The 22,256-nt window shown below is 49.8% G+C and overlaps 1 protein-coding gene across 1 annotated transcript in view; it reads left to right on the top strand.

Moving 5' to 3' along the window:
* Positions 1 to 22,256, top strand: part of ASTN2 (astrotactin 2) — a 351,752-nt gene that overhangs the window by 180,794 nt on the left and 148,702 nt on the right. The window contains exons 11-12 of the mRNA XM_066563103.1: positions 5,299 to 5,449; positions 19,680 to 19,846. Coding sequence (XP_066419200.1) covers positions 5,299 to 5,449; positions 19,680 to 19,846 — 318 coding nt within the window. The remainder of the gene's footprint in view (positions 1 to 5,298; positions 5,450 to 19,679; positions 19,847 to 22,256) is intronic.

Here is a 22,256-nt window from a genome sequence, read left to right as displayed (position 1 = left end):
AAATTGCTCTGTCCTGGTTTGCAAGGGCAGCAGCTCTGAAGTTCCCGGCTCAACAGAAGCAGGAAACAGCACAAGGTGCTGGGCATGAGCCCTCCTGGCTGGGCTGTGCTGTGCTGTGCTGGGCAGTTCTGGGTGAAGCTGCAGGTGACACAGCATCACAGCCTGTGCTGCCACTGGGCCCTGTCTCTAGAAACCCCTGGACCTCAAGTTCCCACCCTGATCCCTCTCTAAACCCAGCTCAGGGAGCAGATGGCACTGGCTTAGTTTCCAGCTCACATTCTTTTCTCTATTTTTTCTCATCGATGGTGAACTTTGTAAGGCACTGAAGTCTTTAACCATTAGCAGGCAATAAAAAGGGGCAGCAGAGTTGGATAACACCCACTAATCCCCTTCAGGATGAGCTGGAGAGAAGAGCCAGTGCAAAGCTCTGGAGCTTATTCTGGGATGAGTGCTTTGGAGGCTCTGAGAATTGCTTGGTGTTGGTATTTCATGAATAAATAACCCCCAGCGGTATTTGTCAGTGAGTCTGCTTCATTAAGGAGACCTGGAACAAAGGGAGAGAGTGGAAAAAAGTGTTTATGAGGGAATCCAGGGGAGTGCAGGTGGTGGGAGGTGGATGGGGCTGTGTGAGGATGGGAGCAGGGTCAGGAGGGGAGCCCTGCTGTGCTGCACCACGCTGGACATTTGTGCCATGAGATGTTGATAAAAAATTGGGTTTTACTGATGCTGGGTGTGTGTTCAGAGGGTCCTGGCAGGGAGGGGAGTGTGTTTCATTTTTAACTATATCATTTGGGTGTCTGCAGGTGTCTTTGGGAGAGCTGGAGAGTTAAAGTGTGTGTGTGTGTGTGTGTTCATAGATGTTCATGGGCTTGTGGAGAGGATCTGGCAGTAGAAATTAGGTCGCTCTCTCCAAAATGCCCTTTTTGACAAGACCTGGTTTTGGGTCACTGATGGGTTTCCCCATCCTCCCCAGGTGCTGAGCCAGGGCCACCAGCAGCTTCCCTGGCTCTTTGATGTACTCAGGACACAGAGCTTGTCCTTCTCCATCCCTCCCTGTCAGAACAGATCCAGGGCTTACTTGCTGAAATCCAACAGGAAGAGATGGAGAACCAGAGCTGTTCTTTTGCAGGCAGCTTGTTACTGCAGGGCAGGTGATTCATCCATCAGGGCTGGTCTAATCTGGCACCCAGGCCGTGGTGGGGCTGGCTGTCCCCAGTGGGCTCCCTGCAGTGGTGGCCAGATGCTGCCCAAGTGTCCCCTGCCTTGCTGGCACCGCTTTCTCTCCAGGCTGGCTCTGCAATGTGAGAGCAGGAGCCCCATTCAGTGGGCAGGGAAGGACAGGCAGGGGTCCCTGGCAGAGCTGTGTGGGTGGAAAATGATCTGCTCCATGCCACGTGTGGCTGCAGAGGGCAGGTGATTAATGACTGCTCTTCACTGCCACAATTAAGAGGAGCTGCTGAGGCTGGCAGTGCCAGGGGCACCTGCCTGCACTGAGCCAGGCTCCTCCAGCCCCTCCAGAGGCAGATGAAAGTGAAGTTTGCTCCCAGCTTGCTCTGAGCATCACATCAGGCTCTCATGAGCTGCCACCCCTGTCAGGGCTCTGTGTTGAAGTGAAGCTCCCCTAATGGAATGATGGCCACACAGAACTGATCCTGCAGAGCTCTGCCCTCACCCTGCTCCTCTCACAGGTGGCACTTGAACACTTCCCAGTGAGGTTAATATTTTAATATGCTTAATGGCTCATTCCAGCTCGCCAGCCCTTCCTGGGCTTTGGCAGGGATCATCCATTATGCCAGGCTTTGGAGAGCCAGTTTCCCATTCCCATCCTCAGCCCTCCCCAGGGCAGGAGGTTGCTTTGTGCTTCCAAGTTTTAATTAAAGCATGACAAGCTGCCCTTGCCAGCCCCAGCCTGGTGCCATGTGGGATGAGCCAATGTCTCCTGACAGAATTCCGTCTCTCTGGAGCAATCCTGTGCAAGGACCCAGCCCCACAATCTCCTTTCCAGCACCCAAAGCAGCTGTAGCTCCTCATCTTCTCCTTCCAGGCATGTGGGTTGTTTGGTGGCTCAGGGGAGAAGCCAGGAGGGAGGATGGGATCATGGATCTCCTTGCTGTCCACCCACGATGAGAAACCCCCTGGGAGGACCAGATGGGGCTGAGCTTTTGGGGTGGGTGGTGGAGGAGCTGTCAGGGTTTGTTGGTTTTGGCTTTTCTAAAATAATTCTCCCTACATTAATAAACAGTGGGTTTAGTTAGTAAATAATATGCCCTTCCTCCCCCCCCATCTCTCCAGCAGAAATATGTGCCCTGATCTAATATATCCTGCCTTTCTCACTCCCTCATTTCAGAGGAGCTGTAGATCCTAGAGGGAACAGAGTGCTAATAGAAAACGGCCTCTAAAGATATTTGAAACATGACCAAGAAAGGACAGAGGGAGATTCATCTCCAAATATGCTGGAAAATCTAGGAGGTGGGCCAAGAAAGGGAGAATATCAGGAGCTTGATTGCTACCAGTGAAAAGTTAATTGGGAAGCATTAATTGGGGTGAGAGCTGGCAGCACAGACATGGATTTGCTATGTGGGACACCACAGTGCACACAGAGCTGCCCAGTGCTGAGATAACTCATACACCCCAGCCCATGGGGATGTGCCAATTTACTATTTCTCACTGCTTTTAATGGTGTTTTCCTTATTGACAGTCCCAACTTTTGGAATCCTGTGATTGCCTTGAAATCCTCAATCTAAAAAAAATCATGCTGTCAGTACTGCATAGGGCTTTATTTGGGTTTGGTCTCTGAGGAGTTTCTAGCCCTTGAGTTTGCAGGGAAAAGCTTGGTTATACCCTAAAGCAAATTTAAGGGAGGAAAATATTAAAAAAAGAAGAAAAAAACCCAAAACAGCGCAGCAATTGATTTATTTTTAAAATCTCATCATTTTGGTGCCAGTTGCATTATATTCTTTTTTAATGCCTGACTCATGATTTCTGTGTTGGCAGGGCTGTGTGCGTGAGTGTGACGGCATGTGAGCTCAGGGGCCCTCTGCTGATAGAGAATGCAGGGCTGCTTCCAGGCAGCACCACCGTGGCCCTCCAGGGCTGATGAATATTCCTCTGCTGCTGTTTCATTGCCAAGCAGATTGCTTTCACATTAAACCCCCCAGAAAAGGGACAGCAGAGATGTGCATTGGGTCATTGTGCTGATGGGATGAGCAGGAGAGGAGACTAAACCAAGCTGTGACTCCCAGCATTGCCTCAGGGGTATTGAGGTCACAGGGGTCAGGGTTAATTTGCAGCCTGCTGTGGGTAAAGATCTAATAAACAGCCTGTGGAGGTCAAGTCTGTCACTATCAGTGACTCGTTCTGTGACCTCCCTCTCTCTCTGATCACTTTGTCTCTCTCCTGTCAGGTGATGGGTTCTGTTGCCCAGGATGCACTGTGGGTATTGGTTGACATATAAACTGTGCTTTGAAGATGAAAAAATATCTTGGAAATGCTTAAAGCTCTTGACAAGCGTGTGTGTTCCTTTTGCAGGAATCCAGCAGAAGGCAGAGTGCCTGAATGCTTTGTCACAGGCAAAATCTGCTGTGTGTGCAGCTCTGAGAGGCAGGGCTGGGAGCTTCCCAAGGCTCCACATGGCCTTGGAATTATTCCTGGGTGCTCATGCTGCTTGCTTGAGGGGTGTCACAGCACAGCAGTGCATGGGGCTTTGCCCATCATGGGCTGGAGCAGAGCAGCAGAGCTGTGCCTGCACCCATCCCTGCATTATCTGCTCCACATCCACGTCCCAGCAAGCACAAAGCCAAGTTCCATGTGGCTTTCCAGCTTTGGCAGTGTGCTCTCTGCCTACAGAGAGCAGCAGACAACTTTCTCAGGCCTTTCTGGGAAAGGCTGTGAGAAGATCAGAGAAAAGAATGAGAAACAATTCTTATTTTAACCTGCTGCACCTGTTGTTGTGCACATGTGGAATGTGCTATGGAGATTTGTTTACCAAACAAATGTTCTTAATTAGCCAATGGTGATGGTGTTTGGAGGACCAATTAGGTCCAGGTGTATCATAACTGTCTATAAAAGCAATGGGTTTCTTAATAATGATAGATATATATATATATATATATATATATATATATATATATATATATATATATATATATATATAAAACAAAGAGATTGATCAGCCTCCTGTGAATCATGGAGTCAATGCTAATTATTACCTGCCTGGGGGCCTGTGATGACATGGCAGTGTCCCTGGGCTGGATGTGGGTGATGGTGATGATGCTGGGTGATGGGATGTGAATGCTCAGGGAGGTTTGGCCCAGCAATGAAACATTCAGGAAGAGTTTTATAACTCTGGATTTGCTGTTGTCTAGTGTAGGGTTGGATTCACACCCAGCTCCAGGCTACTAATAAAGCATCTCCCAGTTGCTAATTTGCATAAAACTGGTGGATGGTATCTTTGAAAACCTATGACTGGTTGATTCTGTGAAGGATGCCAGAGTTATGCAGAAAGTTTATTGTACAGCATAATCACAAACACCTAATTTCCTTGGGAAGTGTGAAAAATGCCAATCACTCAATTTAAATTTTAAAAGTTTAATAGTAATAAAATGGTTATAAAAACAGTAATATAATTAGAGTAATAATAATTTGGACAATTAGGATTTAGGACAATAGGAGACAATAAAAGCAAAGAGGTATGGGCAGTCTGGGTACCTCTTTCTGGGCAAAATAAACCCGAAAAAAGGACCCACATTAACAGAGGATTAACCCTTAAAAGCAACAGCCTGTTGCATATTCATACACCTCATACATGATGCATAAATTCCATTCAAACCCAGGATTCTGTCTGGTCAGTGTCAGCTTCTTCCTCTTAATCCTGACGGCTCTTCAGGGCTGAGCAAGGCAGGAAGAAGTTTGTTTCTTCTGATAAGAGAGCTATAAATGCTTTTTCTTTGAAAGATTTAGGTGTCCTGTGGCTGCTATCTCAGTGCGAGTCCTTTCTTTAAAAAAAGTATCTTATATAGCATAGTTTCTATTTTAAAACATCATGTTATAACCTAAAACTATATTTAACACACTACTTAGGCAAATTAATACAGCATCACTTTCTAACATAACACATGCAATATTCATTTTAATATTTGTGAAAAGCCAATCATAAAATACACATTTTTCACAGGAAGCTTCCTTCGGCTCGGTGTCTCTAAGCAGGGATTTTGCCAGAGCAGCTCTCTGTGCATTGCCCTGCCCGTGCCCATGCCCTGCCAGCTCCCTGCCAGCCCTAACAGTGCTTTTCTCTCCAAGGGAAGAAGCGATGTTGTCCACCTACTTTGAGACCATCAATGACCTGCTCTCCTCCTTCGGGCCCGTCCGCGACTGCTCCCGCAACAACGGCGGCTGCACCCGCAACTTCAAGTGTGTGTCGGACCGCAAGGTGGACTCCACGGGCTGTGTGGTACGTGCTGGGGCTCTGGGGGAGGTGCTGGGGCTGTGGGGTATGTGCTGGGGCTGTGGGATACGTGCTGGGGCTGTGGGATGGGTGCTGGGGCTGTGTGGTACGTGCTGGGGCTGTGGGGTACGTGCTGGGGCTGTGGGATGGGTGCTGGGGCTGTGGGGTACGTGCTGGGGCTGTGGGATGGGTGCTGGGGCTCTGGGGGAGGTGCTGGAGCTGTGGGGTACATGCTGTGGCTGTGGGATGGATACTGGAGTTCTGGGGTAGGTGCTGTGGCTGTGGGATGGCTACTGGGGCTGTGGTGTGGGCACTGGGGCTGTGGGGTAGGTGCTGTGGCTGTGGGATGCGTGCTGGGGCTGTGGGATGGGTGCTGGGGCTCTGGGGTAGGTGCTGTGGCTGTGGGATGGCTACTGGGGCTGTGGGATAGGTGCTGTGGCTGTGGGGTAGGTGCTGGTGCTGTGGGATGGGTGCTGGAGTTCTGGGGTAGGTGCTGGGGCTGTGGGGTACATACTGGGGCTGTGGGGTACGTGCTGGGGCTGTGGGATAGGTGCTGGAGCTGTGGGGTACATACTGGGGCTGTGGTGTGGGCACTGGTGCTGTGGGATAGGTGCTGGGGCTGTGGGGTGGGTGCTGGGGCTGTGAGGTACATACTGGGGCTGTGGGGGACATACTGGGGCTGTGGGATAGGTCCTGGTGTTGTGGGGCACATACTGGGGCTATGGGATAGGTGATGGAGCTCTGTGGTAGGTGCTAGAGCTGTGGGATGAGTGCTGGGGCTGTAAGATAGGTACTGGGGCTGTGGGGTGGGTACTGGGGCTGTAGGGTAGATGTTGAGTTGTGAGGTACATTCTGGGGCTGTGAGGTGAGTACTGAGGCTGGAGGGTAGGTGCTGGAGCTGTGAGGTGGGTACTGGGGCTGTAGGGTAGGTTTTGAGCTGTGGGGTAGGTTCTGGGGCTTTGAAGTACATACTGAGGCTGTCAGGTAGGTGCTGGAGCTCTGGGGTAGTTGCTGGGGCTGTGGGGTGAGTACTGAGGTTGTAGGGTTGGTGTTGGGGCTCTCCTGTAAGTACTGGGGCTGTGAGGTACATACTGGGGCTTTGGGGTACATATTGAGGCTGTGGGGTGGGTACTGGGGCTGTGGGATACATACTGAGGCTTTGGGGTTGGTACTGGGGCTGTGGGGTACATATTGAGGCTGTGGAGTGGGTACTGGGGCTGTGGGATACATACTGAGGCTGTGGGGTTGGTACTGGGGCTGTGGGGTACATATTGAGGCTGTGGGGTTGGTACTGGGGCTGTAGGGTCCTCAGGGCTGTCCTCTGGTTTGGGGACAAGCCAGAAGGAGATGTGACCTGCTCCTGCTTCCTGTGGCTGAGGGGATGTGTGTGCCAAAGCTCTGAATCATAGAATTCTAGAAGGATTTGAGTTGGAGAGGACCTTAAAGGTCATCTTGTGCTTACCCCCTGCCATGGGCAGGGCCACCTTCCACTGAGCGGGTTACGCAGAGCCTGGCTGTGAACAGTTCCAGGGAGCTGTTCCCAGGCACTGATGCCCAGAGGGGTTTTGCTGTGCTTCCAGCTGGGAGCAGCAGCGCTCAGCACCTCGCCCAGGCATCAAAGTCATCCCTTCCCTGCCCGAGGAGCCTGGGTGAACCCAGGATGACGTGCAGAGACACAGGACAGAGCCTTGGGAAGTGGGGCAAAGCTGGAGCATCCTTTTGTGTCTGTTGTTGAAGGCCCTGCCTGCCAGGAAGCCATGGTGACCCCTGAGGGGGTCCAGAGCTGTCACCCCCTCCACCAGCCCCTCCACCACACTTTAACTGCTCCTAAACCCCTGGAAACCCTCCCACCACTGCAGGCAGGGCCCCCTCACCACACCCCTCTTGTCTCAGCAGAGACAGGAGGTAAGTGTCTCTTTATTTATTGAAGATGTTTGTACACGGCAGCTGGGAAAGGTCAGCCTGGAGCCGTGCTGTCCCGGGGGGGAGGCGTTTTCATTATCCCCTTCTCAGGTTGCTTGTTAAGGCCATTTACCATTACAGTCTGATGTGTCACCAGCAACCTGGTGCCATCTCCCCCTTGCTGCTCCTCTCCCCATCCACCTTTCTTTTCCCATTGCCATTCTTTTTCTTTGACCCATTTTCCAGGTAACAACTGCCTTTCTAGTCTTTTTGGGGTGTTTTCCCCCCTTTTTGGGGTGTTATTTTGCTCTGAATGCCAATATCCTTGCCCAGGCACTGTCAGAAGCAATCAGGGCTCTGATCACCTCACGCCTCTGGGAAGTGGTGCCTCTTTTTAAAGTCAGGACATATTAAGATAGAAGTTGTCAATAAATTACAGCCCTAGTGGTGGCATGTGGAGAGGCAGAAAAGGAAAACCGTGTCACTTGGGGAAAACAGACCCCAGCTTCTGCAATGCCTGAGTGAGGCTGTGTGTAAAGAGCATGGAGCATGTGCAGTGAGGGGACAAGGGAGGAGCAGCAGGAGCATTCTCCTGGAGGGCATCCCCTCCCTGTGGGTGACAGGGGACACTTGGGGACGCAGGAACCCCCATGCTACACATCACACCAGGCTCCTGGGGCCGTGCATCCCATGGGGACAGCAGACAGTCCCTCCCCACTGGGCTCTTCACCCCTTTCTCTCCCCACTGCAGGAGCATGAGGCTGCTCTGTCCCTCTCCAGCCTTGGGGTGAAGCTCCCCAGTGCCAGCCTGAGGACAGCAGAGCCCAGGGGTGTGTGGGGACAGCCACTGCATCCCACCCCCAGCCCTTGTCTCCCTGCTTCCCTCTGGACTCCCCAGCCCATGCTGCTTCCCAGCTCTCCCCACCCTGTGCAATGTTTTATTCTCATCACCTGTTGTTGGTCACCTGTTGGCAAAGGAGAGGTGTGAGGAGAGGTGTGGAAGGAGCTGTCCCCATGGCTCGGGATCTTTTCAGGTCGCTGTGACCCCGAGATTGTTAAAAGTCTCTGTTCCCAGCCTGAGCACTTGAAGAAGGAGTCAGAGCTCTTCATTTCTCGGTCTCAAGGCTGTTTATTGTATCTTATCTATAAAATTCTTTCTCCTGCCCTGCCGAGGTCCGTTCAGCAGGACAGTTCCAGGCACTCTGCCTGCCCCAGGGCAGGGTTATGTCTTTACACTAAAAACTACCTGTACAATGTTTACAATTCCTTCCCAATACCTATCATCTGTGTTAGACACTGAGCTTCTACTCTAAACCAATCCCAAAGTGCCACCATCACAGCAGAAGATGGAGGCCAAGAAGAAGAAGGAGAAAGGCTGGACACACCCAGATCCCCCCATCTTGCCCCCTCAATCCCCATTCTAGAAACCCCAAAATCTACTTTTCCACCCCATGATAACTTCACTATTATTCTACCTAAACTGTTGTGGCTTGCTGATCTTCATCTAAGGTTGGCAACTTGGTCCATGGGTCATAATCAAACCCACAGGTGTTTTGGGCTCCGTGCCAGGGTCTCTGAGCCCCCTGGCAGGGGTCCTGGCCATCCTGGACAGCCACAGGGATGTCCTGGGTTCCCACACCCATGTTTCTGACAGTGCTCCATGGCCATTGTCCAGGGAAAAGCCCAATGGGTGTCTGGCAGCACTGCCCCCAGCCCTGGGTGGTGGTCTTGGTGCTGAGTGGGATCAGAGGGGCTGGGAGTGGAGCTCAGAGCTCACACAGGCTCAGTTGGAGACATTCTGGTATTTCTTTGCCCATTCCTGTGCTGTCTCTTCTCATCCCTGCTCCTGGAGCCTGCTGGGTGTGAGCTGGGCTTCCAGTGCAAGAAGGGATGGGGTCATGTGCTGCAAATTTTCAGGGATGTCAGTTAGTTTTGAAGCTGAACTGCTGTGAACTCAATTTGCCAATTTGGCAAGTGCTATGGGCAATATCGGGATGTAATTTAATTAAGCTCTCCCCTTTTTACAGGGTTCAGGGAGCATTTGCCTACTAATTTTAGCACTAGGTTTGCTCCAGCTTTACTCTGGACACAGATTCACAAATCATGACGTTGTTAATCTCTACCAGTCAACAGTTTATTAATTTGCTGAGGACCACAGAAGAATATAATCAGTGGTTCATCAATCAAGGCTAAATCCAACAAATGTTCCAGGCAGGTACTGAGCATAAAATATACATGCAGCCTTGTAAGCAATTAATACATCACAGAGCTGGAGCTGAGTGGCTCAACCAGGGAGCAGCACAAATCTCAAAGATTTCTTATTCCTTTTATGTATAATAATCATCTGTTACCAGTTCCTTCATGCCCTTAGTATGGCTTCCAGTAATTCTGAGAGGACTGGGATGCATTTATCTCTGGGATTTTAGTGGTGTGGGCTCTGCCATCACCTAATTGTTTGGCCTTAAAAGGTCTCAGTTAAAAAGTTGAGGGTGGATTGCTCATAGCTCGTGCTGGAGCCTGGCTGAGTCTCCTTGGGCTGATTTTGGGGATGAATGAGTGAGTTGCTTATCCCAGTTAAAATCCTCCTTTTTAGGCATCACCTGAAGACCCTAAGGCCTCTCCAGCAGGGTTCCTACCTATAGGGGTGGCAGCTCCCTGCCTGCCCACCTCAATGGGATCCCTTTTTCCCCCCATCTCATGGTTTTCTGTTGGTTTTGTGTGTACCCAGTAGATGGCATGAGTGCATTAAGGGTTTCTGCAGTTCTTTTCTTATCGGAGGCCTTTTTTTATTCTGGTAATTTTAAGAATTATCAGCTGCAACCTTGCCAAGACCTTGGCATGGCTAAGTGGAGCCTTGTGTTTGAGCCCTAACATAACCAAACAGCCCCCAAGCTCTAGAAAACCTGCTGCCATGCTGCTTTTTCTTGCTGCACTCTTGAACTGCTGATGGATCTGGTCAAGCTGTGGGAATTTCCCAAGAAAACCAAATCCCAGTGAATTTCTCTGAATCCAGTGACTGCACCTTGAGTCCCATATGTGTTGTGCACCATCTTGCAGGGATCACAGCAAACCAGGAGAAAGTGTGCTAGAGGAATAATTCAGACTATATCCTATAAAGGAAATATTGCTGAACTTTCCTGCTGGCACTGTGGTAGCTGCACAGCCTGGAGGGAGGATGCTGAAGGAGGGAAAATGCTTAACCCTCATGTGTTGGTGATTTATAATTTGAGATGAAAACCTGTGAATTGGCCCAGAGAGACTGAAGGAAACACCTGCATCATGGCTTAAATTCAGGTTTCCCCAGCTGTCTCTCAGATTGGCTTTGCTCCCTGGTGCCAGTCCTCTCACCCACCTGAGGAGAAGGGGGGTTGCTTCCATGTATTATCCCATAACCAAGTGTATTTTTGAGCCTAGAAAGGCAGGGTTGCAGCCTTATTGAAAATAAGAGGGGTGAGTTTTTCCCCCAAAGGAATGGGAGCTTTGGTCTTAGCACATGAGGTGCTCTGTTCTCTCCCAGTGCATTTTGGCATCCTCAGCATCGCTGCAGGAGGAGGCAGCAGCAGGTCCAGGTGTCTGAGCCCCATGGTGCCTCCAGGACGGGGTCTCCTCACTGTGAGGACCTCCTGGAGCAGCAGAAGGGCATGAGCTGCCTCACTGGGGGTGAGGAAGGCAGCTCGGGGTCCTGGGCCAAGGATTAGCAGAATGAGTTCCTTGTTTGATGTAGGTGTGAGAGCCTGACTGCAGCAGGGGGCAGGGGTGTGGGCTGGTGGTTCTGCAGCATCTGTGTGCCTGCAGAGGTTGGTGACTTAGTTCCTTCAGCCACATTAGAGTGCTGCAGGAGCCAAGGGTGTTGCAGGTGGGTGTGGAAGGGCTAAAGCAGGGCTGTGCTGCAGGAGCCATCCCACCTTGAGAGAGCCTTGCCCAGCCTGGGCACTGGGTGCTGCTCTTCTGTACAGACATGAAACCCTGCTCATCCTCACAGCCTCAGGTGCCTCTGGCAGAGATTTATTTCTAGTCTGAGCAAGAAAGCAGTGCTGTTTGCCTACAAGAATGACCTGAGCTGTTCCTCCCTGTGATGGTGGGTCAGCCCTTCACAAAGGAGGGGATTTGGCTCAGCAGGATGCTGGAGGGAGAACATCTATCAGAGAGCCACTTAATGAAGTTGTGGCTTGCAGTGACACTGGTGTGGTGTTGGTCCCAGCCTCTTTAGATGCAGAAGGAGGAGAAATTTGGCATGGTTCACACAGGCATATAAGCCTTAGCACAGCTTGTTTGGGGCTAATCCTTGCCTTGCTCTCTCCCCCCTCAGAATGATGGTGAGTTCCTCACTGCTGCAGAGTGTGGCAGAGAAATGGCTTAATTTAGGAGTGTAAGTGATTTGGGGAGAAATGGGATTAGAAATGAAGGAGCAGAGCAGTGGTTCCTGCTTTTGTCTCCTCCTTCCAGCACAAGTGCCATGGTTTTGCATGGGAGACATTTATGGAAGCCACTCAGAAGTGGCTTAGAGACCATGGAGAGATTCTTTAAAATTATGTGGGTGATGCTGAGACCTTTTTTTATTTTTTTTCCTGGGGGGAAATGGGGTGATTGGGAGTTTCAGCAAAAACCAAATTGCTGTGCAGAAATGCCTCACACACATGAAAATTCCAAAATACTTTGGTTCAAAACATTTCCTTTCTATAAAGGGGAGGGAAATGTTTAATTCCACCGTTATCATCTGGAGCTTTGTTTTATATTGCCTTATCCCAGTGTACAGCCTGAAATAAAAACAAAATTAGGTGATGGAAACCAAAACATTTCAACCTTGTCAAAATTAAATGCTCTCCTAATTTCCCAATGAGTTTTGAGATGTAATTGATGGAATCCCACAAAGCACTTAAGCTTCATCAAATCTGCATTTTTCTGACAGACAATTGTTCATTGAAAAATAAAAACTTTCCCATCCCTGCCTTGAGAGGCACCTAGCTAATTATGGGAGAGATGCACACCAGGGGGGGAGATGAGGAAACCAGGCTCTCCTAATCCCTTTAAAGTCTCACTGCCTCCCAGGAGCAGGAGCTGACTCCTTTTTGCACATTGTGGTTGGAAGCAGAAGCCCCCTGAGCTCAACAGCAAGCCCCCCTTCCAAGGAACCTGTGGTTTTGGATTTTATCTCATTAATCCAGGTAAATACCTGTGCTGAAAATGGGATTTGAGCAGCAAAGAGAGGAGGCTGTTGGGGTCAGTGTTAGTGGTGGGTGGGAGCAAACCATCCACCTGCCTTTGCTTTGGACCTGGTGGGCAAGGGGTGGCTGGTTTAAAGTAATGGGAATAGCTCAGGAAGCACCAAGGTGAGCCGGAGGTGTCTGCCTGCACAGGGAAGGAGAGGTTTGAATGATAAAAGCCCTGTTTGGATGATGAAAGCTCTGTTTTCTCCAGCAGTGGCTTTTTCAGCAGCATTCCTTGAGGTCATGGCCAGTGCCCCTCTGCTCCTCAGCAGACTGGGGTGCTCCAGTCTGTGATCACAGCTGGCTGGGGCTGTGGGATTGGTTTGGGATACAGGATTTGGTCTGTAGCGTTGATGCTGGGCTGCACCCTGATGGGTGAGTCAGCTGGGACAGAGGTTGAATTTCTGTTTTCCTGAAGGTTTTTGGAGGTGCCAGCTTCTGCTGTGACTGACCATGCCCTGACAGGCAGGAGATGCCAGCACACCCCAAAATGGGCTGTTGGTGACTGCTGGAAGGGAAGCAGATTCCTTGATGCAGGAACACTTCTTCCTGTGTGCAAGGCATCCCACCAGCTGCTTGAAACAAATCCTTCCCTTTTGGGACTGAGGTGAAGACACACACACACACAGTGACTTGCAGGGTTCACTGGAGTGGTGGGCAGAGGTGAGGAGATGCTGCCTCATCTCCCCCATGCCACTTTCACAGCAGGACCAGGCTGAGAAGCACAAGCAGCATGTTCTCAGGAGCCTGCAAGACAGATGGGTTTGATTTTTCTAAGGCTAAAATAATGATTGATGATCTTTAAAGGGAAAAGGAAGCAAGGGAAAAGGAGGGGGGCAGGGGGAAGAGTGGGAAGATAATGACTGTTATTTCAGAAAATGGTTGTAATGGTCCCCTCTGGGAAGGATGTTCCCCCCTCAGTGGGGTGTCAGGAAGGGCTTTGACACAGCTGGGGTTGGTGGGGACATCCCTGCCCTGAGGAAGCTCTGGAGAGCCCTTTAGCAATCAGCATTTTGGGTCTTTTTTATCAAAATATTGGGAGAGGAGGGATGAATCTCACACACAGAGAACTGAGCAGCATACAGCCAGGCTCTGTCCTGCTGCTGAGGAGCTTTGCTCACCAGGGGCCTTCTGGGTCAAGAAAACAAGGCAGAATAAGCTGGAATTGTCCATATATATTTATATGGACACAGAGGGGTTTACTGCATTTGTATCATTTCTGAGCTCCAACAAGCAAATAAACACATGCCAGTGCATAGACAGGAGCTCATTAAAATGCTGGCACTTGCTTGTACCTTAGCAGTGTCTCGGATTAATGTTTTTGTCTCATGCTGAGGAGGTTCCTCGGTGAGGACTCGGCACAAAGGGGGGTCATTAGGGCCTTTGGAAATGCTCCTCAGCGCTCTGTGGCACTGAGCCACCAGCTGATTGTGCTGCCCCAGGCCAGCAGTGCTAGGGATGCAGCCTGGGGTCCTGGGTCTCACTTCTGCAGGCATCCAGGCATGAGAATGGTGCCTGGAGCAGCACTGGGAGTGGGGTTTGGTGGCAGCTTCCCTTCATCTGTACCCAGAGCATCACCTGCAGCACCTGACACAGAAGGCTCTGACTAGAAGGCTGCTGTTGTGGAGAAAACAGAGTGGAATAACAAAAAGGGCAGTTTACTCTCCACAGAAACACTTAATAAAGTATTCTGGTTTTTTAAACTTAATAATGGAGGAGAGGAGCTGAGCTGAGCAGCTCTGGCAGGCAGCTCAGATGGAGGAGAGTGGACGTGCTCCCACCTGGGGGATCTGTGTCAGTAATGATTTGCCTTCCAGTGACCCCTCACCCATCTTGCTGCTAAAGAGCTTTGCAAACGAGAAAGCGAGCAAAGGCTCCTGTTTTTACTTTACATGAGCAGAGACATGGCCAGGTATTTAATTTCCTAAGGCAGAGTCTCACACAGGTTCTGGTTCCTTCCCCCAGAGGTGATCCTCTGTGACCTTGTTCACAGGGGTTTTCTGACTGGGGAAGAGATGAGGATCTGACTCCATGTTTCAGAAGGCTTGATTTAGTATTTTAATATATATAGTACATTGAAACTATACTAAAAGAATAGAAGAAAGGATTTCATCAGAAGGCTGGCTAAGAATAGAAAAAGAAAGAATGATAACAAAGGTTATCACTGTCCGAGCCAGCTGGGCTGTGATTGGCCATTAATTAGAAACAACCACATGAGCCCAATCCCAGATGCACCTGTTGCATTCCACAGCAGCAGATAACCATTGGTTACATTTTGTTCCTGAGGCCTCTCAGCTTCTCAGGAGGAAAAATCCTAAGGAAAGGATTTTCCATAAAAGTTGTCTGCGCCAATCCTCCTCCTGTTGTGTTTGCTCTGGCCATGCTGGGGATGCTGCTGGTGCTGCTGGCAGAGGAGCTGTGCCCAGCCCTGGTGGCAGGAGGCCACACAGTGCCACACACTGCACTGGGGTGACACCAGTGGGCACAGTGGGCACAGGCAGATCCCATTTTGTGGTTCCAAACCACAGCCCCTGTGTGTTGGTGAGGCTGGATCTGGTGTATTCCCAGGGCTGGCTGTGGGCATGTGGCATCAGGCCCTGCCAAATCTGCCACTCCGTGGTGTCACCTTGGAGATGTCATTTAAAAGCGAAAAAAGCCTGTTTTGCAAAACAACAGATAAAAATAGCACTTCCTATTCAGCACATCCATTCCCTGGGAGTACTCAAAATTCATTTGCTGACTGCAATCACAGGAGTAAGGACCTGTGTGTGCTCTGGGATGGGAGGGGATGGGCTGGTGTCCAACTGTGCCATCAGCCAAACGTGGAGCTGCTGGTGGCTCCCTCTCCTCAGACCCCTTGGCAGCAGCAGGGTCAGAGCATTGGAGTGAGGGTCATGTTTAGCCTTCAGGACCTGTGTTATCAGTGCTGACACACAACAAGGAAAGAAAGTTTTCTTTTCCAATGCCAAGAGCAATTTTCAGGGTTGTCTGTCGGCACAGAGAAATCAGTTCACTTCTGCATAGATGGAGTGGATTTGCAGGACCGTGGAATTATATTTGTATGGTAACAGCTTCTCCTTGGATTTTGAGCAGACCATGAGCTGGAGTCTCCCCCTAGGTCTCCTTTTCCTCTCCCTAGCATGGATTAAGCACCAGACCCTTTTCCCAAGCTCTGAGCTGTATTTCCTGGTCAGCTCCATGGCTAAAGGACGGGCTGGGAATTGGAAGTGAATGCAATATGAGTCTAACATGGTGAACCACAAACTGCTTTTTATTTTCAATCTCTCTGTGGGATCCCTATGCTTCTGTGGCTCAATAAATCCATGTGTGGATGAGGGGTGTGCAGAGGTGTTTGCCCAGGACCTGCTGGGGCACCAGCTTTCCTCCCACCAGGGTGGGACGTGCCACCTGTGTTCTCCCAGACAGAGTTATTGACCCAGTTGCTTATTGATTTTGTAATCATTTTCCAACAGAGCCCCCCATCCTGTGTCACTGCCAAGGCAGATTGCAAATTGAACTGCACCTAAATTGATGGGGCATTGATTAAAACTCACCGTAATTATTGGTTCTCTGCTGCCCAAGCCAGGCAAATCAATGTCAGCAAGAACAGATCTGCTCCTTTATAAAAGCACTGTGTACACAGGGCGAGTGCTGGCTTTCCAAGCCCATCCAGAAGCCCAAGCTGATCCATCAGGGAGTCAGGATTAGCACAAACTGCCTTTTTCCACAGGCATTTCTGACTCCTGTGTGCAGGAACATAGCTGCACTCAAATGGACTTGAGTTTCCCCCCATTCTGATCTATTGGTGGGGCATCCCAATGGGAAATCCTCTGCTCCAGGGGCAGGGAGGTGTATTACAAAGATTTATAAGCCCAGAGAAGATTTATAAGCCCAGATTTATAAGCCCAGCTGTGGCTGCCTCAGGAAGTATCCAAGGCCAGGTTGGAGAGGACTTGGAGCAACCTGGGATAGTGGGAGGCATCCTTGCCCATGGCAGGGGAGTTGAGCTGATTTTTCAGGTCCCCTCCCACCCAAACCATTCTGTGATTTATTGTGCTCATTAATTGCTTCATCCACCTATTCATCCCTGCAAAACCCTCCGTGGAGAGGCTGGTGTTGCCTGGCCAGTACTAATTGCCAAGTTTGCTGCTTCCCCTGGCTCTCCTGGGCAAGGACACATCCTGAAGTTTCATGGATGCTCCCCAAGCTTTCTGTCCCTGAAGAGCTCTGTGCTGCAGCTGACTAGAGAGCCAGCTCTGCTCTGAGCAGGGATGGATGTGGAGAGACAGGAGTGCTTTCTTTTGCAAATGCTGTGCTGAGCTGTTTGCCTGCTGTAATTAATGACTATTAGGATGCGTAATTATGAACTGAAAGGAAACACGTTTCGTGGTGGTTAAGAGCCAAAACTGGAGGAATATCCCAAGGGTGGCCTCAAGCAGAGCAGGATGAAGGGAGGGAACTTGCTGACCTACTAACCCAGTCACAGGGAAAGAACCATCCTCTTCCTCTGTGGGCTGGAGAAGGTGCTGAGCTCAGCACATGGGTCTGTGCCAAGGCAAGAATTCCAAGTGACAGCTGTGGCTGATCCTCTGTCTGTGATCCTGCAGCTCCTGCTGCCTTCAGCACCCTGGAATATCCCACAGGATCTCCAGAACCTGGGCAGAGCCCTGTCCCCCCATCCCTGTGGATGTGGGGAGAGCAGCAGAGGGGAGGATGCAGTGAAGCAGAGATGCTGTTTGCAGCCAGAGCTCCCCGTGCCCTCCAGGAAGATCCTCTCTGCCAATTTGCACAGCTCTGCTCTTACAGCAGACAAGGAGGAGAGCACAGGAGATAAGAGCTGCATCTGCAGATTCACAAACACTCATCCTGGTGCTGTTTCCCAGGCAGCTCCAAGGTGGTGGAAAGCGCAGATTGTTCTGTGTCCTCTCCTCCTTCATTGTTCTGTGGATGCATCTGGAAAGGCTCCTGCTCCCAAGTCTTCTGCTGCTTCCTGCTGCTAATTGCAGAGCTGTGTCTTTGGGACCTTGCCTGCTCTGCAAGGATGGACAGCATCCCATTCCAGAGCCCTTTGCTGCCAGGATCCTTTGGATGGAAATCCTTGTTCCTTCCCTTCTCACCTTACCTGGTGTTCCCAAGGATGCTGCTGAGGTTTGCAAACTTCAGAGCTGAGGGCACAGGAGGCAGTGAGGGATCTGAGGGACAGCTGGCACAGAGATCAGCACATCCCAGTTGCTGCAGCTGGGGCAGAAGCAGTTTTGATGCTGCTGCTGCAAGGAAGTGGCACGGGGTTTCTAGGAGGTGGAGAGAAAGATGGGGATGAACCTCACAGCAGGGTAGGACAAGTGTGATGGTTTAAAACTGAAGGAATGGAGGTTTAGATCAGATGTTAGGATTAAATTCTTCCCTGTGAGGGTGGGCAGGCCCTGGCACAGGGTGCCCAGAGCAGCTGGGGCTGCCCCTGGATCCCTGGCAGTGCCCAAGGCCAGGCTGGAGCAGCCTGGGACAGTGGGAGGTGTCCCTGCCATGGCAGTAGGGTTGGAACTGGATGGTCTTGAGAGGTCTATTCCAACCCAAACATTCTAGGATTCTGTGATGGCTCAGAGTGGGCCAGGAGTCCCTAAAGCCCCTTTCTGCTGTCCCTGTTTGCTTCTTAAATAGCCAAGAGTGAGTGAGGCTCAGGAGCCCATCTCCTATCAGGGCCCTGCCAGTGTCGGTGCACACAAAGTCCAGGGTCTCCTGAACTTTTATTAATATGTACAGCATTTTGCTCACATAGAAAACTGATTTTCTTTTTTAAGCACAAAGTATGGTAGTTTTATAGCCTTTCTTCTGCTTGACAGAGGCCATTTATAAGCTGCCTTCATCACAACCTGTGCTATCTCCAGTCTAACTCATCTTCAAGAAATTCCATAATGCATTTTTAATTGTGAGCTGCTCCCAGACAAGATTTATTTAGTTTTTCAAGGACTGGCCTTTTTGTTGTTGTTTGTGTGCATGTCTGTTTGGTGAAAAGGGATAAATAACAAAAATGAAAGTGTGCTTTAATCTGGGTGACAATTTATCCATGGCATTTGCCATCTGCTTGCTTCTATCTTTTGGGGCAAGGAAAACAAGCTGGGGAACTGGAATTAGAAATTAGAGCCATGGTTCCCTCAGCTGTGGAAAACTGATGAGCCTGGGCTGCCATCCTGGCTGCCCCTGCTCCTGCTTCTGCCATGGGCTGGTCCTGCCCATAGCGGGCATCAAGATCCCTTTGGGCACGATGCCAGGGCTGTGCTTGCTGACCTGCCTGCCATGGGTTGAGATGGATTTCTAGGTCATTCCCGAGCACTGAGATGGTCCTGTGGGCTGGTCCCAGGTGTTGAGGTGTTTATTTTTGGGTTGCACTGGATTTTGGAGGAACAGGGAGCAAATACAGAAGGTTGTGAAGTTTTACCTCAAACTGGCTTGAGGCTTTATTGCTGTGTAGTTTTGCGGCCCCAAGGATTTCACCCTCTTCCAGAGGGAGGATGAGGGGGAAGGCATTGGCAGCAGAATACTTGCACCTTTCCCAAGGATTGTGTGAGATGATGCAGGGCTACCCCATCCATCACTCAGGACAAACTCACCTCCTGCAGCTGGAATGGGAGTTCAGCAGCACTGGCCCTGGGATAGGCTGTGCCCTGAGAGTGACCGTGTTCGCAGGGGTCCCAGGATGAGGGAAGAGACGAGGATCTGACTCCATGTTTCAGAAGGCTGATTTATTATTTTATGATATATATTATATTAAAACTATACTAAAAGAATAGAAGAAAGGATTTCATCAGAAGGCTGGCTAAGAATAGAAAAAGAAAGAATCATAACAAAAGCTTGTGGCTTGGACTCTCTGTCCGAGCCAGCTGACTGGGATTGGCCATTAATTAGAAACAACCACATGAGACCAATCCCAGACCCACCTGTTGCATTCCACAGCAGCAGATAACCATTGGTTACATTTTGTTCCTGAGGCTTCTCAGCTTCTCCAGAGGAAAAATCCTAAGAGAAAGATTTTCCATAAAAGATGTCTGTGGCACCCTGAGAGGCACAGGGATGCCAGGGTGGAGGAGGATGAGCCCAGGTGACCTTTCCTGTGTCCTGTCTCTCTGCAGTGCCCCGAGGACCTGCGGCCCATGAAGGATGGCACGGGTTGCTACGATTACTCCAAAGGGATCGACTGCTCCGATGGCTTCAACGGCGGCTGCGAGCAGCTCTGCCTGCAGCAGACCCTGCCCCTGCCCCACGACCCCTCATCCAGCACCATCTTCATGTTCTGTGGGTGAGTCCCCTCTAGGCAGTTGTTGTAGTTGAGATGGTCACACTACAAAGCAGCACTTCAGACTGTTTTTATTCTAGCCTACATGCTTTTTATACATTCTTACAAAACTCATCAGTTTACTCATTGGTCAGGAAAGACAAACAAAGTGCTCATTGGAACAGGCAGTTGCAGGTTTTCTCTTATTTTTCCTTCTTTCTTTCTTGGTTTCTATGTCAACAACCTTGGTAGGAAATTCTTTCAGGTGTGAACGTGGATCCTCTTATCAAACTTCTTTCTGGCTCTCAGAAGTTGCTGTAAAACCTCTTCCACAGTCAGTCCCCTCCAAGGCTCCTCAACAAGCAACCCCTTCCTATAATTATTGTTTTATAGTCTATATTGTCTATACTTGTACTATTGCCTATACTCAATGAGCAACCCCTTCCTATAATTATTGTTTTATAGTCTATATTGTCTATACTTCAAGCTGCGGGTTATCTATGGTTGATCACAGCCAATGTCCTTTATCCAAAAACCAGCAGTTTCCATATCTGTATGTTCAAACAACACCTGGTGATCTTGTATTGTCATGACTTGCTCTGTTGTGTGTGCTGGTAAAGCAATACCTTTGGCCATTGGAGTATTCTTGGGAATTACCAATGGTGGGCTCAAAGATTGAGCTAAAACTTTTAATTCTTCATTACAATTTGCTAAAACAAGTGATGGATAAATTGAGCCCCAAAATAATGCTTCTGTCTTTGCCTATAATCAAAAATTGTCTTTTCCACAATGTTCCAGTAATTCCTGTGGGAATAACCACATGACTTTCATTCATCTCATCTCATCTCATCCCAAACTGCATCAAGGGAAATTTAGGCTGGATATTAGGAAAAAGTTTTTCACAGAAAGAGAGGTAAAGTTCTGGAATGGCTGCCCAGGGAGGTGGTGGAGTCCCCATCCCTGGGTGTGTTTAACAAAGCCTGGATGTGGCACTGGGTGCCAGGGTTCAGTTGAGGAGTTGGGGTTGGACTTGATGGTCTTGAAGGTCTCTTCCAACCCAATGATTCTGTGATTTCTGTGAATCTCCATCCCTGCCACCTCCTGTGTCACCCATCCCAGCCCAGCCTGGAGCTGTGTCCAGGAAAAAGGCTGTTGATGGAGCTGATTTCCAGCAGGGAATAGAGGCACCTGGTTTTCCTGAGGGAAGTGTGAGGAACAGTGTGAGCAGATGCACCTTCCTTCTCTCCCCCACTGTGTGACAGTACAGTGTGATCTGTGACTCACTGTGAAGGGACCCAAAAATGGTACATAGTGTGTTGGAGGGGAAGGTGTAGGATTTGTTTAAAAAATACTACTTTTAAAATTTACTTTTTTTTTTTTCCTTCCCTTGTGCCTCCCTTAAAAATAGAGTCTCATCCCTGATTTTGGCCAGGATCTTATAATCCTACACAGTTTAGCATTTTCTCTCAGGAAAATCTCCCTGGCTGCAGAGTGCTCTAAAAGGATCTCAGTGATTATCTGGCTTTATGCTGCACAGCTGCAGCCATCCATTGCCTGCCCCAGCCCCACAGCTGGCTCACACTCTCTGGCACACCCAGGAACTTACTCCATGTCCCAGTGTGACAGATTAGGATGAAGAAAGGGGGGAAAAAAAGCCCTTTTGGAAAGAAAATGCCCACAAGCAAGAAGGGGAGTGAATTGCCAGCAGTAACTCCGAGGAGCATCCGTCAAGTCCCGATGCCTGCAGGTGCAGCAAAGACCTCACACAGCTCTGACTGCTGGGAAGAGCAGCCCAGGGAGCTCTGCCTGTGACAGCTTCTCTTTTATTTATCCCATTTTTGCTGCTTTGTTGTTTTTTTTTCCCCCCCACTACCTTTTTTATTATTGTTTAGCAGCGCAGACTGACTGAGTCACCAAAACAGAGCACATTTTCTGCTCCATGCCTGCAGAAGAGGTTAGAAATTCATCAGAAGGGGTTAGAAATTCTTGTGGGCACCAGCACCCTTTGTGGGGGGGGTCTAGAAAATCTTGGGACATTCCATGGTCTCCACCCACACAAATCTGCATTTCAGCCTTGCATCCTCAAGGACAGAGACTCTTTCCCTGTTGTTTTTTTTTTTTTGTTGTTGTTGCTTGCTTGTTTGTTTGTTTTTTATAATCCCTTTTCAAGGCTGAGCTGTGCTTTGGGAAGAGGCAAGGAAAAGTGTGACAGACGGGTGGGAGTTCTGCCTGCAGTAAAATGCAGTAAAGGGGAAAGGGAAGCAAGTCTGGGTAGAAGTGGGGTTGGTGTTACAGCACTGGGGCTGTTGGGAGGAGGGAGCAGGGAGGGAACAGAGGTTGCCCAAGGTGGTGGGAACTGACAAAAAGGCTGGTGGAAGAGGAGCAGAGGGAGGATGGCACATTTACAAAAGATTCCACCAAGGTCTCCAGTGTC

Source organism: Molothrus aeneus, chromosome 19 (genome assembly GCF_037042795.1).
Source record: "Molothrus aeneus isolate 106 chromosome 19, BPBGC_Maene_1.0, whole genome shotgun sequence".
NCBI classification, from domain to species: Eukaryota; Metazoa; Chordata; class Aves; order Passeriformes; family Icteridae; genus Molothrus; species Molothrus aeneus.
Note: the sequence above shows the minus strand (reverse complement) of the source record. Positions and strands in the feature narration are given on the sequence as shown.